The 18,978-nt window shown below is 36.3% G+C and overlaps 1 protein-coding gene across 4 annotated transcripts in view; it reads right to left on the bottom strand.

Moving 5' to 3' along the window:
- Positions 1–17,301, bottom strand: part of LOC148954819 (pseudouridylate synthase 7 homolog) — a 90,381-nt gene extending 73,080 nt beyond the window's left edge. The window contains exons 1-2 of one of the 4 annotated variants that reach the window (XM_089098762.1): positions 17,184–17,301; positions 4,260–4,501 (exon numbers count right to left, since the gene is read on the bottom strand). In XM_089098762.1, the coding sequence (XP_088954888.1) occupies positions 4,260–4,479 (220 nt within the window). In that variant the 5' untranslated portion in view covers positions 4,480–4,501; positions 17,184–17,301. Of the gene's footprint in view, positions 1–4,259; positions 4,502–13,653; positions 13,773–17,018; positions 17,038–17,183 lie in introns of those variants that run through there. The other 3 variants (XM_089098736.1, XM_089098754.1, XM_089098746.1) reach the window with 3 other exon arrangements.
- Positions 17,302–18,978: the final 1,677 nt, after the last annotated feature.

The following is an 18,978-nucleotide window of genomic DNA, read 5'->3' as shown; positions in this document are numbered from 1 at the left end:
AGAACTTGCTAGATCTATAAAGGTTCATTCACTTTGCAAACACTTTCATCTATGATGCTTAAATCATCAGTATAACCTAAGTCCAGGAAAGTTTTTCTTTACCATTTGATTCCGTGTTCTCCCATTGCCTTTCCTGTGCTCCTTAAGACTAAGTCCATCAAAATAATAAATATAAATGGAGATAGAACATAACCCTGCTTAACTCCTGATTTAAAACAAAACCAGCTACGAGCTTCATTTCCTGCCTTAACCACAGCAGTGTTATTCTCGTACATAGGACTAATCACTTTAATGTATTTGTCTTGTATACCATACAAGGATAAGACCTTTGCTAAAGCTCTTCTATCATCTGAATCGAAACCTTTCTCATAATCTACAAAACTGAAAACTAAAGGTGTTTAATGACTCAGGCACTTCTCAATTATTAACCTAAGAGTGAAAATTTCTCTTAAAACTTTGTCCACAGCATCTCTGAGTCTAAAAAGTATAATCATACTTAGTAATTTGTTACCTATAGAAACCAGGCTAATGCCACCATAATTACCACTCTCACTCTTATCACCTTCCTTATACAGGGGTTTAATTACGGTCGTCCTAAAATCGCTAGGAACTTACCCTTTTTCAAAAATTATATTCATAATTTTCCGTAACTTATTTCTAACCTCGTAGCCACATAATTTAAAAAACTCATTTACCACACTATCAGCACCAGGAACTTTATTATTATTTAATCCTTTTACTACTGCCGCTAATTCATCCTCACAAAATAAATCATTCTTCACATCCAAGGTGTCACAAACTTTTTCATCTTCCTCTATATCTTTTCCTGTAACTCTATCCGGGTTTAGCACATTCTCAAAATGTTCTACCCATTTCTCTTTAACTCTTTCTTTATCACTAATTGTAGCTCCGTTTCTATCTTTTACTTTTTTAATTGACTACTCCAATTTATTAACATACCAGTACAATATTTTACCATTATGCCATCTAGCTGCATCTTTAAAATCCTCAGTAATTTTATCCATGGTCTCCACTCCACACCTCCTTAGTTCATACTTTAATAATTTCTCCACTTTCTTTGTATCCCTCTTATTTTCATATGTTCTATCACTCAGACAATTCTTGTATAATCCCCTCCTCCTCTGTATGAAACATAAAGCCTTTTCACTAATATTCCTAACGGTGTTAGTAACCTTCTTTTCTACAAACCTTCAGCAACTTCACCAATTAATTTCCTAAAATTATTCCATCCATCTTCTACATTGTCAAATTTTAAACTCTCCAGCTCAGGATTCAAATGCTCCTGGAAACTATATATAAGATTACCATCCTGGAGTCTACCAACGTCATACCTTCGCGAATGGTACTTAAAATCAAAATTTAAGTTTTAAATTATCCCTAGACACTAGTAGACGATGACCTTTATTTTTAACGTCAATAACAGCACTCCTATATACAAATTATTTTTCTAAAATTATTCCAACCATCTTCCACATTATCAAATTTTAAACTCTTAAGTTTGGTATTCAACTGTTCCTGGAAAGTTTCTCTCAAATTCTCATCCTGGAGTCTGCCAACATCATAACTTCCCGGGAGGTAAAAATTGCCCTTCCAATATTTCAGCTTTAAATTGACCCTTGACACTACTAGATGGTGATCTTTACTTTTAACATCAATAACGACACTCCTATATACCCTAATATCTTATATTGATATTGCCAGTCTTCAGTTTACAAAAGCATAATCAATAAGGTTAGATGTCTTACCACCATGTGAATACCATGTTAACTTATCGGCCATTTTATGATCAAATACTGTATTGCTTATAACTAGATTGTTATACCTACAAAATTGCAGCAGCCTATAGCCATTACTGTTTTTATTTCCCCCAACAGATTTACCAAGTTAGGATACCCTCTCTCCCTATTTCTACCAACCTGGGCGTTAAAATCTCCCAGTAATAACATCATATTTTTACTTGGGACCCTGTCTATTTGCTCCTGTAACTGTGAGTAAAATTCATCAGAGTCACTAGTATCTCCGTCAGTCGGTTCTATAGAGGCATATACTATTATGACTGATACCCTGCACTTTTTAGCAATAAAATGAGCAATTAATATTCTATTATTAATGCCTTCTCAGCCTAAACAGAACGTAGCAGCTTCCTTATTCATCATGAGCCCTACTTCCTGTCTATGTACTCCATCTTTCCTGCTTGAGTAAAAAAATCCTGTATCACCAACTTTTGTGCTTCCTATCCCTGGGATATGAGTTTCTGAAACTCCTAATAAGCTCTGTTCATAGCGTCTGAATTCGTCATTAAAAATGTCGATACAATAGTTATTTTTTAATGTTGTAACATTTCAAGTTGTAATTTTCATATTCTTTAAATCATTGAAATTATTTTGGCCCCAGGAAAAGCAATGGTCCCGGAAATCAGTACAGGACGGGGGACCAACGCCTATCTCAGGTATACACCGAATCGCTTAAGCTGGCTTAGAACCGGATTGCAAGAAGTCCCTGGGACCTCCTGTTGAATGGAGGCTTTGTGAAACCAAACCCTGGGCTCATCTTGGTCACAACATGGTTTTCGGCCTTCGGCGATGCTCTTCTATCAACAAGATTCAAAATCCTGCACACAAATCTCAAGTCTATTGCCACCAACTCATTATACATTCATGCCTAAAAATATTATGCTACTGCAGAGAGGCAACCAACGGTAGACAAATTAGCTAGGAAGAGGCTTTCAGCCCAAAGATGCCCAACAAAACAGACCCAGCCCAGAAGAATCATTCATTAATCAGAATCCTGTGCTAATTCTGTTTTGTTTAGTAGGCTATAATTTCCTCAAGTAGGAATAGACCACTCCTCAAGTAGGAATAGACTTAACCGGAAGATCTTGAGGGTAACCTGGTCAGGCACCCAGTCTTGTGATATCTAAGCTTACTTGTCTTTAATCGCAGCTAATCTAAAATCATGTACCAGGATTTTAGATAGCTTGATAACAGATAACAAGCAGTATAACTTGTTCTGATTATAATTCCAATTTTTTCAAAATAGAATAACTGAACCCCAATCCCAGCCCCTGCTACTCTGTAAGAAAATGCTCAACCTCTTTTAACTCTTAGTCATTCAAGGAATGGTCATAAATGATAAAATGATAATTTTTATACAATATTAATATTTTTAATAAAAATACAAGGCTAGCAAGGAGTTTTTCAGTCAATATTATAATGTCATTTATTTGTTAATTGAATGTTTAGCGCAAATTTCATGCTATATTCTTTTTTGGTAACATTTTAGATGTTCCAATATTTTTGGAAATTTGCTGTCGTCAAGTCTTTTCTGCTGTGATCCTAATTTATTACTCTGGAGATTTTATAAACATCCCTTCTTATGACATGCTTTACATTAAAATCAGATACATGGCAAAGCATTTCTTCTAAAATTACAACAAAATTATGTTGTTAATAGCATCGCATTTCTTCTTTTCAAACTAAAATACAACAAAACAATAAAAGTGACCTCAATTTTGCCAGGACTTACTTTCACGTGAAAGCCTTACTTTCACGCCTGCATAATATAATTTAAGGTGATTTATGGTAAGGTGATTCAACAGGGAACCAGTATATGCTACCAAACTTTGACAACATGCTTACACATCTCATGAAAATAAAAACTAAACCAAGAAAAATGTGTCATACTACCTGACTCTCCCCTATATATCAATTTCTACCTTCACTCTCATTCCCTAGAACTAATTATGTATTTATCTGAAGGCTCAATAAAATTTAGGATGTTTTATCATTGAAATACACCCTTTGAGGCATTTGCCTCCCTCTCTAACTCCAACTGGATTCAAATACTATGCTGTCTAGGCAGCAGGAGGCGTCCTCTTTGTCCTTTCCCTCCATAAAAATGAAACAAACAGTAATTGAATGAAAATGCTGATGTTCTAGCAAGCATCTATGGGGGGGGGGGGCAAATTTACAATATTTTTTCAAAGTTCAGCCTTATAGTCACTTTTGATGATTTCTTCTTTGAAGAAGGCAAACCTGCCAACCATATTTTTATTTTTCCTATGTACCCAAACAAAATCATGGCAAATATTTGTCAAGATATATTTTTTATCTGTTTTAGCATGACTTTACATAAAATTTGGTATACCACAAAGCATTTCTTCTTTGAAACTAAAATACAACAAAACCAATAAAAGCCACTCCCACTTTGCTTGGAGCTGGATTCAGATGATATACTACCTTTAGTGGCCTGTTTCTCAGACATAATTTTATCTTTTGGTGTTTTGTCAGTTTCTTCAGTCTGAGTGGAACCATTTTCAGCAGGTGTTGCTTTCTGACCAGCTGGTTGTGGCTCTTCTTCAGTCTTTGCTTTCTTTGCAGGTCTTTCGTCTTTAGCTGCTTCTTCTTTTGAGCTTTTGTGTTCCTCTTTTTGTTTAATAGTTTCCTCTGCATCAGCCATTCTGTTTTTATTTTTCTATCCCCTAAAAGTTTAAAACATATTTTGAAAAAATCTTTTCCAGATTTTTTCTTTTGTTTAACCTACCCTGTGGAAAAGCTCTGCTGCTTGGGGAGGCTGTTGGAATTTATATATACACTTTTGTTTATAAGTTATGTCTCTCTCTCAAAATGGGGAACAAGAATAGTAATAAATTCAGATAAATTAGAAAACAGTCTCTCAGTCAGGGAAAACAGTTAAACAGCCTACAACTGACCTTTTTTTGTAGATAAGCCTAACTGAACCTTTTCTGTTTTCCTCTTACATTCAAATTAGTGATTTTTCTATAGTCGCATATTACAGTTGACGCATGGTAGATTGTCAAAAATCATATGTTTGGGCCATCTATCTAGAACCAAGCAAAAAACAAGATATCTTCAAAAGAGGTAAAAAAGAAGGATTCAAAAGTTCACCTGCTCTAGCAAAGTGAGTAAGAAGACAGTGCCAGTGATGGTGAGGGAGATCTAGAAGTTGAGTTCTTGAAGAACAATAGTGGCAGATTTGTAAACAGTGGCGAGTCCGCACCATTCATAAAAAAAAGATGTTGGGCTAGTTCTTCCTGACCAACAATCAGTGCGGGAACCAGTTGCCTAGCAGAGATGCTTTCATTTCTTGTTGATCTGAGCATCTACAACTAAGGACAGTTCAAGTTTTATGCTTTGGTTTAATAAAAGATTTTGAATGAAAACACCAACAAAATGCAAAAATAGATGAATCATGCTGAACCCAGTATGAGTCACACTTATCTCCTCTAGGCAGTAGTATGACACACATAACTATGTCCAGAATTAAGCCAACTACTTACAAACAACAACAAAGAATTGGAAAAGGAATCAGAGAGATTCATAGACTGAAGCTAAAACTAGAATGCTAGCAATTGATAAAAGAAGACACTGACTGAGTTACGGACTTTCTGACAGAGAATGACAGAGGTTGTTGTTCTCTTTGCTCTTGATTGTTCATTAGTTTATTCCAACCCATCACCAGTTAAGAATGAAGTACCTCAGGGCACTCATCTTGGCCCTACATTATTCAACATTTATATTAGTGATGTCCCAGATTGCACCAAAAATAAAAAAAAACGTTCTATGCGCATGACTCCAAGCTTGTAGGGATACTTTGGCCAATACTGCTGAAGCAACGGTCTCCCTACAAGAAGACCTGGATAACCTAGCAAGCTGATCGGAAAAGTGGCTGCTATAGTACAATGCTAAAAAGTGCAAGGTGCTCTGCCAAGGATCCTATAACTATCAACATCATTACACACTGATTAATCCCAGTACTGGCAGCAGCTCCATTATAACCCCGGTAGATGATGAGTGTGATCTTGGTGTTATAATTGACTCTCAGCTGAAATTCCATCAGCATACCTTCTTAGCTGCTGCTAAAGCAGGGAGACATTTTGGCATTATCAATAGAACATTTGTCAGCCACAATCAATATGTTATCAAAAAGCTGTTTACCTCTATGGTGCTATCCGCACTGGAGTCTGGTATGAAACTCTCCCTCAATTCAAGCAAGCCAAACAACTCCTTGAAAGTGTCCACAATAGTGTGCGGCCAAAATGTCATACAACAAGGGGACCTCCTTATCATGAGAGGCTTGCAGGATGGAAAATTCCAACCCTTGTTTACCAAAGGAAAAGGGGTGATGTCATCACATCTTTTAAGCATCTGAAAGCTAATCCTTGCTCAAGCCTTCTTCCCATCATCCCCAACCAGAGAACCCTGAAAACACCCAGAAAATTACCCAACAAACCACTAACTGCAGAGAATGTTACCACTTCTCTTCCAACCGTGTTGCTCCACTTTGGAACTCCTTAAGTAATCATACCATCCATTCTCAAACTATCGAGTCATTTAAACGTGGTGTGGACAGAGACTGGGAGCAGAGGGGATGGCGTCTACACTGGGACACCCCAAAGTCCTCAACCAAAACTTTGACGTCATCACCTGCAGTTGTATCACATGGAGTCTTACTTTCATGCCTGCATAATATAATTTAAGGTGATTTATGGTAAGGTGATTCAACAGGGAACCAGTATATGCTACCAAACTTTGACAACATGCATACACATCTCATGAAAATACAAACCAAACCAAGAAAAATGTGTCATACTACCTGACTCTCCCCTATATATCAATTTCAACCTTCACTCTCATTCCATAGAACTAATTCTGTATTTATCTGAAGGCTCAATAAAAGTTAGGATGTTGTATCATTGAAATGCACCCTTTGAGGCATTTGCCTCCCTCTCTAACTCCAAAACAATAAGAGGGCATTACTGTGGAGGTTTCAAGCTCTCAGTTCCAATTCCAAAATTTTGATTATGGTATATGGGCTACCCTTTAGTCCTTCCACCCCTTTGACTCCAAAAAAGTATCTTCAGATAGACAGCAATCCTCCATATTTCTTATTATGGGACGTGGCATCTCATACTAGATTTCTGCTACTGCTTCAACCCTGATCAATAGATGCCTTAAATATCTTTCTATTAATGTGCCAAGGAAGGTTAGAATTCAAGACTCCGGTGTACCTATTTGGTATATTAGCTGTGGAGCAGAGGCGTTTAAGGATAATATTCTTCTCATTTAGCGGCTGGCAACCAAATAGGACATGCTGGATTGTTTCACCAATTAAGAAGCAGACACAGCATAGAGAGGAATGATGTAATTTATTATTAAATAACAAACTATTGAGAAGAAGGGCATCTGGTTTCAATAATATAGCACTGTATGCAGTCTAGTATGAAAGGAAGATAAAATCAATTTACTGCAATTAACATTAGGTCTTTGCCTAATAATATTTCGTGAATTGAGGTCAGAGGAAGGACTTGGGTTTAGCAAGGAAGCCTGGGCTGCTAGTGAATCAGCAATATTACCATATTTACTATATTACTATATTTTATGCCTTTATGACTTGGAACATTTTGGAAATGAAGCCAAAATATATCTTCTAATATTGTGTAAGTCCTTATCATTGGTAATTCTATTAATATTTTTGAGCAATGGTATTGGAGATTTGGAGTGAGAAAGGCAAAGAATAATTTCAGCTACTATGAATTTATAAGGACATCTAGGACCAGGCAAATAACAACCAATTTGGTGGAGAAAATGGAGGATCTCAACAGAAGGGGCAAATAAAGGTTAAGGTCCTGGGATGGTATACATACCCCTGTTCCAAGTTCTCTCGCCCTGGACTGATCCATCTGAATTAATTTTTCTATGATTAGTGTAGTTTTGTAATCTGTTCAGCCAAAATTGTCTGGATCTCATAATTGGGAATCTGGTTTTTATTAATTAGAATAAGTTCTGTTTGACAAATTGGTGGGATCATTTCCCAAGGCAGGTTATCAGTAAAAGGATACACAAAAGGGGAATATTGACTCCAATCTGAGACCTTCAGTTGAAACTGATTCCAAAATGATTGGGCATTGGGGATTGCTGACTTCAGAGCAAGCATTCCAAAGATCTGAATTGGCGAGAAATATTTATTCCTTAGACTACATGCTCCTTCACTTAGGGACACGAATCCAGACAGCAGTTTTAATTTCGACAGAAGGGTATGCTTATGCAGACCCAAAGCTATTCAAATAGCAGAATTTTGTAAAGATTCAAGGGTCTTAACTGTGGATGGGGGACAAATTGAGAAAAAATTGGAGCTGGAGAAAAATTCTACATTAGAATGGACACATAATTTGTATCTCTCAAATAAATCATATAACTTGTATATAAATTTTTTCTCTCATCTACAAAAATTTAGAATTTTTTTTTTTTTTTTTTTTTGGCAAAAAAGATAAATGGATGTGTGCTTTTTTTTTCTCTGCAATTGCTTTGCATCAAACCAAGAATCCTAGAAGACTGGGTGTATGCTCACTTGAACAACAATTAAAAGTTCCCTTTTCAGTGACCAAACAAATTGGAGGGCAACAAGCTCTTTTCTCATGGCCTCTTATTCCCAAAGACAAAAATTGAAATTAGGATATAGCATTTTGGTTCAGTATAATTAACAATAATGATAATAATTTATTTTTAACCCACATCATACACAAAAATGATAATTGTGGAGTATAACAAAAAACGTAGATAATACACTACATACATGAGAACATAAAAATTAAAAACTTCACAAGAGCAGATTAACCAAAGAAAAGAAAAACATTCAAGATACAAAACATGAAAGAAAAAAACACTTCAAACAAAAAAAAAGAACAAAAACTACAGTAAACGAGTAAGGCCACTGTGGGCTGGCAGATACTTATATGCAGACTAGGGTAATTTGCTGGCAAGTTCTGTAAGCTTTGACCTAATATCCAGAAGACCATAAACAGATATGAGATTCCAATTTCTATACCATGGAGGAAGATACAATAGAAAGGGGAAAACCGGAAATAATATGTATATTATTTTGGAAAACCGGAAATAATATGAATGAACTGATCTGATGTCTTTTTGGTGAAAAATAGGGCAAATTCCAAATAGAAACAAAACCGTGATCTGTAAAAACCAAATATAATTTAGCAAGAGGCTTTCTATTGTATCTACCTTGATTTGTAACAATTTTAGAATGACAGCTGAATTTTACTCTTGCAATCAGCGATGACGAGCATTCGGAAAGATTTTAGCATTTTACTAATGTTGATACCCAACCATTGGAAAGAAGGAACCGACAGGACAGAAAAATATCCCCAAACTAGAGGGGTCATATTATTACTATTAAATGAGAGATATTCACACTTTGAAAGATTAAGAGAAAGTCCAATGGTATGAAGTTTAGATGTTATTATTGAAACAGACAGGGAAAGCCCCTTTTTAGTCATGCTGATCAAAAGGATATCATCTGCATAAGCAAGATAAGAGATGTTAACTGAATTAGGAATGAAAGTGGATGGAATAAAAGAAAGAACAGATGATATAAAAAATTTTAAAATAGAAGGAGAAAGGACAGCACCTTGCTGGACCCCACTCTGCACTGGAATTTTGCTTTGAGAAACACTTATGTCCATTTTAATCCAAAAAAAGGATTTGAATACCAATATCTAAGAAGAAAAATTACCAAAATGTTAATACTGTGACTAAAAAGGAAAAAATAGATTGGGAGTGGGTAATGGTGTCAAAGACCTTGGAGATATCCACAGCGCATAAATGTAACTCGAATCCATTTTCAGTTGCCTCAGTAAGAACATTTGCCAAAACTTGATGTGCCTGCTGGCAACCTACCCCAGCTGAAAACCCGCTCTGGTTTTCACCAAAATATGTGGAAGAGTTAATTGAAGGGAGGAAAAGATGCTCGAAAATTTTACTTATGTTATAGGAAACCGTTATTGGCCTGTAAGATGCACACTCAATCGGAATTTTTCCTTTTTTCAAAATTGAGGTAACTGTTCTGCACAATAAACTTTCAGGCAAAACCAAGGTACATAAACAAATTTGGAAAAGAAGTTGTAGATGTTGGGCAAGAGCTGGACAATCAACCTTTAGGTGTTTGGCACTTATGCCACAACCATCAGTACAACTTGACTTGAGCTTCTTTATAGCTAGTACCACCAAAGATAAATGAACTGGGAGGATCTGGTTCTGGCAGGGTGAGGTAGGAAGCACAGAATTAAGAAGCTTCATAAAAGTAGCATGAATGAGATGATTTACGGTGTTAAAAATCTGATCATAATATTTGCACCAAGCAGCAGGGCTAATTGGGGTACTTGTTGAAAAAGAATCATCAATTTTATCTGAATTTACTACCTTTTTCCAGTCTAAATTACTTGTCAGGAGCTTACAAATTTTAGATTTTTCAGACTGTAAATACTTTTTATACTCTAGTTTAGTTTTCTGTTTAAGTTCAAATACTACACCATTAAGTGACTGTCTGCAAGAAACCCATATACGCAGCCAAAATTTGGCTTTATTTTTCACTGTTTTTAGACCTGGGTCCCACAAACATTCTGGCTTCCACTTATTAAATTTTACATATTCCTTGGGAACGGCCACTCTTTTGGCTTCCTTCATACATGATATAATATCAAAATAATATTTGTTAAAAAAATTCTTATCATTTACAAATTTAGATCCAACCTGAAGTAGCTGAAAAGGAAATTTTATAGTAGACAAAAGAGCTGTAAGAGTAAAAATGTAGAGTGCCTAATTAGCCTTATTCCAATTTCACCTGGTAAATCATCTACAATTCATGTGTAAAATATCTGGTGACAGAGATATCAAACAAAAAAAAAAATTGGTAGATGGTCTATATCACTTTCTATTTTGTGAACAGAAACAATGAAAGAATAAATTTGGAGAACAAAGAACATGATTGATATTAGTATGGCTCCCAGAATGATGAATATATGATAATGAACGATTCTTATCCAGTAGCTTAAACTTGGACAAAGACTGAAAAACCATATCTGATTGGAGGTTTGAATTCAATAAATCAGCTTTAAAATCCCCAGCAGCAACAAATTGGTAACCAAAAGATGATGCAGATTATGTCACTTTTTTCAAAACACTACAAGTCTTGGCAAATTTATTCAGTGACTGAACAGATTTACAATCACAAGGAAAACATACATTAATAAACACCAGATTGGCAATTTGCATGGCCAAGATCTTTCTTCACTATGGAACAGCACTGGCATCACAGATGAAAAAGAACTACGTTTCAAAATACAGGCAAGGCCTCCGGAAGGTCTACCAAATGTAGATCATGCAGCATTCACAAACGCAATGTGATTCCCACTCCGTTTCCGCAGATTGGTATTAGATGATGATAAAAGATGATCTTGAAGACAGAGAATATCTTACTTGTACCAAAGTTCATCAATGATAAGCTCTTTCCTACGTGTTCTGTTTATATTGTACAAAATAACCCAGAACTTTTGCAACATCATTTTTTCACACTAGCTGCAATGCAAGACTTGAGCACTGGACACAAAAGACTATACAAAGTGTGTGACCCACTGCAGTTTGCAAAATTAGGGCTGTTAGTACAGGGCATATCTTTCAAAGAAGAATGATTGCCAGCAGAGTGTGCACATTTTTCCATTTTACTGTTGCATTTGTTTAGAACATGATCAGGAGACCTGCACTTAAAACAACAACACAGTACACTTATAAAGTCATAAATGCTTAAAATCACATATCCAATTTTAACACCTTTTTTTATCATGTCACTTATACCAAACAAGTCCAAAAAGACTAGCTTGATAGTTTGGGATGACCCAAATTGACTTGCATCCTTGACTATTGGGTGCATTTTGAATTCACTAGCACTAAATGACAGCAGGAATCTTTTTACTATTCCAAGGTACTGCTGCAAAATCTTCATGCCAGCGCCCAAAACAACAGACTTCACAGAAATCAGAGGCTACAGATTCCTCAATATTCAAAAACTTTTTTCCCAACAGCCTAACACTAGCAATCAAATCATGGCCATTTAGTTTGTTGATAAAGTCCTTACGGCTTGTTGCATTACTAATAGACAACAATAGTAGAGTGGCTATTGGCTGGTTTTGAGGGACTGGCTCCAGACTGTGGTAGTGGCAGGAAATGGTTGGAATATGCCTCAAACTGGTTGGAAATTTTCTTTAACTGGACAGGCAGCTCATTCAATCTTGAAAAAAAAGCAGAATAAGCTGTGGCTGGTATTGATGGCACTTCATTGGGGCTTAGAATAACAAATACTAGGATGTCAAAATTGTCTGTATTTCCATTCTTGATAAAGTCCAGAATACAACCTAGATGGTTCAGTGACGCTTTTGATCCAGTTCACTACTGAAATAAAGCTCCTGGATATAGCTTGGACCCAAGCCATTTCTATGCCTTCACAATATCATCAACATCAAAAAACTCCCCACCAAACTTCTAAACTATCTCATCATCAATTCCTTTCTCACCATTTTGCTGAACAAAATTCAGCACTGGACAATAATGCAAATTTTCTTCATCCCCTCCAGGCATGATAAACAGCTATAGTGTGCTCACAATACGTCTTGCTTGTTCAAATGCTAAATGAATATTGAACTAATTAGGGGGAAATCATAGGAGAAAAATAATTGTTGTACTCAATAGAGTACAGAGGTCAGAATAGGGCCTTCCCAATCCAAAAGAATGGTAAACACTTTGGAAACTCAGCAAAAGCACCAGATACCATTTTAATTCATTCAATATTTTTCTGGTGGTTTCCTTGCAAGAGAAGAGAATTGAAGGGTCAGGTCCAATAAATATGTCTGAGGATGACATGCCCCTGATAGCCCTTAGGGAAAGGGTTGTAGGTTTTGCAATGTATCTTTAAATCCTTTTAAAGTAATATGTTTATATAACTGATCTAAATTCTTATGTAATGAGATAATGCTGTAGGGGGGGGGGGGGGGGGTAAGAACACAAATACCTGTAAGCAAACAAATACAAAAAAATCAAACAATGAAAAATAATGGAAATGTATTATTTGGCCACATATTGCTGTATCTTACATCATTAGGGATGGAGGAGGGATTATCGGAAAAGAAAATATGGTAAATTTCAATTAAAGCACTAATGAGATAGCTAAGAAATAGAAACAGCTTGAAAATCAGAATCTCGTCCTGAATCCAAACATGACATTCATGTGTGTCAGAAATGAATTTTATCTTTATCCCCCTAATGTGAAAATGTATATCCTGAATTATATATATGCACTGAATTTGGTAAAGGTCTATTAGGGGCTATTGAGAATATAAAATTTTAATAAAACAATTCTTACTTTGTAATATGCAGAATAATGGTAGTTAACACATTTTTACTGCAGCTCCACTATACTTTACTCCCTGACCCCCACCTCGCCCCCTAACGTGCAAATGCATAGCCCAAATTGCATAATTTGATTATATTCTGTCCCATGTCACTCTTATTTTTCTGGGTTTTTTTCAAAATTGATTCAATTTATGGGTACACAGGTCAAAACAAGAGAGACTGATTAAAATATGAATGAGCAATGAAGTATCTCTTACAAGAAAATTCTTTTTTCCAATTAATTTGGTATATATATTTGCAAATTTGGGGTAAACTATAGTGAAGCTGGAGTCAAATTTTGTTAGCTGGGTCTAGGCATATTCCCCCTGAATAATTTCAGATGTTCATTAGAGGGGAAATTGAAAGTTCTACTCACCTGTTTTAAGTCAGAGACAATGATATAGTAGAGCCATGAAGATTCAATATATTTTTTTTTTCTCATTGGCACTTCATATGGAAGGGATAGTCTATAAACATTGAAGGGGGCTCATTTGACTGCAAAATTTACAGGTTTTAGTGACCATTTTATGAGTCAAAAATAACTGGAGGGCAACAAGCTGTTTTTTCCCCAAATACATCAGATACAAATTTTGAGATAGCAATTTTGTTCAAAACACTCTAACAGTCAATTAACCATGCATCTGGGTTAGACAACCCCCCTCTCCTTCAACCCCAAGGGCAAGGGCTACAAGCTATGCAAGTTGCCAATAAGATTAATTGAAAAATTTTTCCACAAAACAAGTTTTTGAAACAAAAGTAAAAAGCTCCATTAAGTCAAAAAAGAGCAGAAATAAAGTCAAATAATCTTCCAAGCATAAAACCACCACAAATCACCATCAATAAATAAATGAAACTCAAAAAGAGCAAAAATTACAATAAATAACCAAGTGAAAGTTAAAACAAGCAAAGATTAACACAAGTAGGGCTGACAACCCCCATGCCTTCTCAATACATAATTATTATTATGCCTTCTCAAGACATTATTATTATGTTTAACATAATTTGTACTTTACTGAAAGAAAAAAAATAACTATGGATTGTCAGTTTAATCTACATATTTATTCCTTAAAGTTTTCATTGCTATATGATTTCCTTAAATTGCTATATGATTGAAGTTGGAGGATTATGTCCTCCTCTTTGGGGAGGACATAATCCTCCAATGTCTGAGGATAAGGGTTGTAAATTATGCCTAAGGGGCAAATCAGGTTTTTATGGAAGGGGTAGTCATGTGAAATTTAGAAGAAGCTCATTTAATTTGAAATGTATAGTTCTAGTTCCCTCTAAGAGTCAAACATTACAGAGAGCAACCCCTCCCTGACATCCTCTTTTCTCAAAACATATTCAATTGAAATTGTGAGATAGCCATTTTGTTACCAATAGTCTGAATATCATATAGCAATGTCTTTAGGGTGAACACCATCCCCCAGAGCCCATGGACAAGGGTTGAAAATTATGCCCTGGGGCAAATAAGGTTTTTTTGGGAACAGGTGGCTGTATAAGCTTTGGATTGGATTGAGCCCTTTTGATTGGAAGTCCAAAGATTTAGTGCCGTTTGTCAGAGTCAAAAATGAATGGAGGGCAATCAGCCCCCCCCCCCAAGCCTATCATTCCCCAGAATATTTCTAATTGAAATTTTTAGGGATCTATTTTGTTCAGCCTTTTTGAAAGGTCCAGTAATTATGTCTTTGGGGATGTCAACCTCCCCACAGTCCTCAGGACAAGGGCTGTAAGCTAGGCAATTGGTTCATTGTTTACACACAGTATATGTTGTTGAGAAAGGTATGCATGTTTAAACTTTACTTTCCAAGAAGACAAAGGGCATTCAGATGAGCCTTTCAGAAAATGTTTTGAATTAAATCAAAACATGTTATGTGTATTAGGATTGTTAAAAGGGTGTAACACTGGAATAACTGAGTATATTAACTTGGAAAATTCAAGAAATGATCAAAAAGGCAATATTTGCAAGCTACTAATACCACAACTACCACCACTGCTACTACCAGACCAATCTATTTATAGTAGAGGGTAAATTTGAGCTAAATCAAAAGACACTATGTACATGAAAACTACCAAAATAGCATATCCCAAGAATTGACTTGGGTATTAAATTGGAACTTTCAGACAATGCTTAAAGGAGAAATTTATCTCACCAAAAGACAATATTTACACACTACTGCTAATACTACAGTTACTGCTGCATTTACTACTACTACTTGTAAGGCTAAGAGCACTGAGAGGAAAATATAATAACATGCAGGTTATCAAATGGACATATCAGCAATGTCATAGCAATGGCTAATTGTATCAAGTCAAAACCTCTAGGACTTGATGAGAGGAATGTTCTGCTGATCAAAAGGCAATTTGTTAATACTATTACTAGTAATATCAATACTACTACTGTGACTACTATTACAACTATGCCAAGGGGTATGAAGGTGAAGTTTTTAATGAGTTTTGAGGGGAAGGTGAACTGAATCACAACATGCCATCTGTATGTAGGTTGTCAAAAGGATGTAACAGCAATATCTTAGGACCAGTTTGGTGTGTGAAGTTAAAACTAACAGGGCTTGTTGTGAGGGATGTTGAAGAAACCAAAGAAAATATTTTCATCATAATACTACTGCTTCTACTCATACTATTATTGCTACTTCTATTACTACTACTTCCACTAAAGATTAGGCTACTGAAATTAATTCTACTGTTGTAATACACCTTCTACTGCTATTAAAGCTAAGGTATTAAGGAGAAAAATTTGGGATGTATATTAACTAAATGGAAACACACTATGCCTGCACAGGTTGTCAAGTGGATGCATCAGAAATGCTTCAAGAATGGTTGATGATGTTTAAGGGGACTTTCAGCATGTGTTTAAGGGGATGTTGAAGAAACCAAAGATGCTATGTGTATACTGCCACTAATACTACTGTGCAATCTAAGGGTATTAAGGTGAAGTATTTAAGGAATATTTAGGCAGATGCAAACTAAATCAAAGCAAACTATGAGCCAAGGCTGTATCCGGGGGGGGGGGTTGACCCATCCCCCCAAAAAAAATGTTTGTCTGACTTTTAAAACCATAACAAAAATGGCCATAAACAAATATTGTATACCTTTTTTGATGTTTTTTGTGTACCCCCCCCCCTAAAAAAAATCCTGGGTACAGCCTGGCTATGAGCATCTGGACTGCAGTTAGGGCACTTGAGGACCGACATAATTTGTCCTCTAAAAAGGATTAGGTTATTTTTACTGATCTCTCTTGTGAAATCCTTTCCCTAATTAATACAGTTTAAATGGTCTTATCAACAGAGTTGTTTGGCATGTGCCTGCTACCCTTAAGGGTAAGGGTGTGTGATAAGGCAAGTGTGACATCACAACTAACCGGGTTTCATATACCCTAAAGAAAGTCAGCATGGTTTGAAAATTAATTGGCTTAGGATTTAAATAGGATTTTGGAATATATTTTAATGAACAAGGTTAAAAGCAGAAGTTGTGTAAGGTAAGCAGTGATTTATATTTATGATAGTAATATAGGATGAAATATGAGTTAAAAACAACTAGTAATGTGCAGTAATTTACCATTATATAGAGGGGGGATGAGTGGAGGTAGGTACTTCAAAGTACCTTCCGGGACAAACCTTAGCATGTACATCCATCCCTGAAAGTTTCATTTTCTTAACCTAACCCCTTTCCAAGATAGCCAAAAGTAACTAAAGTAGAATTTTACCTAAAAAGGTTTATAAACACTCTCAGCACTTTGATAGTTGCAGTATTCAGGAATCTGGGGAAATTTGCACAAAGCACACTAGGCTAACAGTCAAAGCAAGCCAAAGACCAAAAATGCACAACAAAACGAGTGTACAGGCGTCAGGGACCCCAAGTGCAGAGCCCCTTGTGATTTAATCAACAAACCGTGGCACAGAGCTATCCCTACTTGGGAAATAGCAATTTTGAATATAGGCTATTTGATTTATTTCAATTTTAGTTCGTCTTTTCTTCCTTCCGACCAGCGTTGTCACTCTGACGATTTGGTTTTCACTAGTTTTGGACGAAAAAATTTACTAGATTAGCTTCCGTTTCACTAGATGTTGCCAAAAACGTGCGCGTGTCTCGGCTTTCGCCGCGACACCTTTATGCGAATTTTTTTTTTCTGCTTGTGCGACATCTTTATATGATTTCTTTTGGTCATTCGGCTTATTTGCCTTCAAATATGTAGGAAATGTGTTCCTAGTTATTCATTAGGTCAAAACAGTTTCTTCCAGCCTCCTAATTTTCGACAGGCTCGGCCTTACTCCATAGTTTAGCCAACTTTTCTTAAATTTTTTATTTTCAGTATATACTTACAACTTGGCTTCACAAAATTTTCAGGTAGACAAAAAAAAAAACGACCACGAAAAATGAAATTCAAAGTAAAAAAACAAATAATAATAAATTCCGATTCGACAGACCAAATTCGACTTTTTCTAAGCTTAACCGCCATCCCTGCATTCTTTTCTTTGTTCCAGATACCGGTTTGGTTGGTGTTCGCCATCTATTTTCTGCATCTATCAATCAAGGGGGGTGGAATTTCCCACTCCAAAACGAATCTTGTGTCTCGAAGGCAGAGTTGCTTGGATTGCATGAGAACTCCAACTGTTTCGATATTTAATTGGTTTCGCCCAGTCGTCTTGATAATATTTAAACTGGAAAACTGCCGCTCTGCACCGGCTGAAGCATGGGGTAAAGCACAGAGGGTCAACATAAACTTGGAGAGCACTCGGAACATGGTTTTCCCGCTACCATCTTTCAGTTTGGTAAGCCTCTTCCAGAATGTAGGAGGACACTCTAAATCTGATGCTGATACTATTTCTGAAATAAATTCACTTCGGATTTACATTTTCTTGTACTCACTATTAAGGTCCTCCAGAACCTTCATCCTCTCCCCTTCCGTTCTGCAGTCTCTAACAGCAACATGTTTAAACCTCTGCAGAAGAGGGAAAAGTGACATAGTTTCGTGGCTCATAGCTTTCAGTGGATCCAGAAGTTCTAAAGATCTAAGAACAGGGTTATCCAGTCTTATCCTAGTACGGATCTGCTAAGCAAGTTCAATAAGATAAGCAAGGCAGGCTTTTCGAATAGATTGCCCCCAGTGACGTAAGTCTTCCACTGACAGGCTTTGAAGGTGCAACTCGGTATTCATCCCTAATCTAACATTTTAAAGTTTTAAAAAGTTTTCAGGACAGCTCACGTTCAGGGAGGTAAAGTTACCTTTGAGCTTCTCAGGACGAAGGAAACACTGCAGAGTAGACAAGTAAAGCTAGCGGGTACGTCTCAAAAGGCAATGAATCCTTGTTTCGCGTGACTGGAACTCAAGGTGGAACTTGTTGATCTTTGCCAGTATATACAAGAGGAAGTATAAGTAGGCCTATAACTATCGTTATAGGTATGCTTAACTATCAGATATGCTTAACTATCGTTTCTTCAAGTAGGTTATTGATTCGCAGTCAGCGTTGCCACGCCAGCCATTTGGAATTTACTAGTTTTGGGCGAAAAATTTAACAGATTGGCTTCCGCTTTACTAGATGTTGCCAAAAAAGTGCGCGTGTCGCGGCTATCGCCGCGACACACGCATTGGCGTGAGAAAGCTAGTAAATACTTTTGTCATCAAAATGAAAACAAAAATAAAAAGAAGCTAGTGTGCATTTTTTTTCTGCTTGTGCAGCATCTT

The sequence above is a fragment of the Artemia sp. Qi Xiang Cuo genome, chromosome 2 (assembly GCF_049724085.1).
Source record: "Artemia sp. Qi Xiang Cuo chromosome 2, ASM4972408v1, whole genome shotgun sequence".
Lineage (NCBI taxonomy): Eukaryota > Metazoa > Arthropoda > Branchiopoda > Anostraca > Artemiidae > Artemia > Artemia sp. Qi Xiang Cuo.
This window is presented reverse-complemented; position numbering and strand designations above follow the sequence as displayed.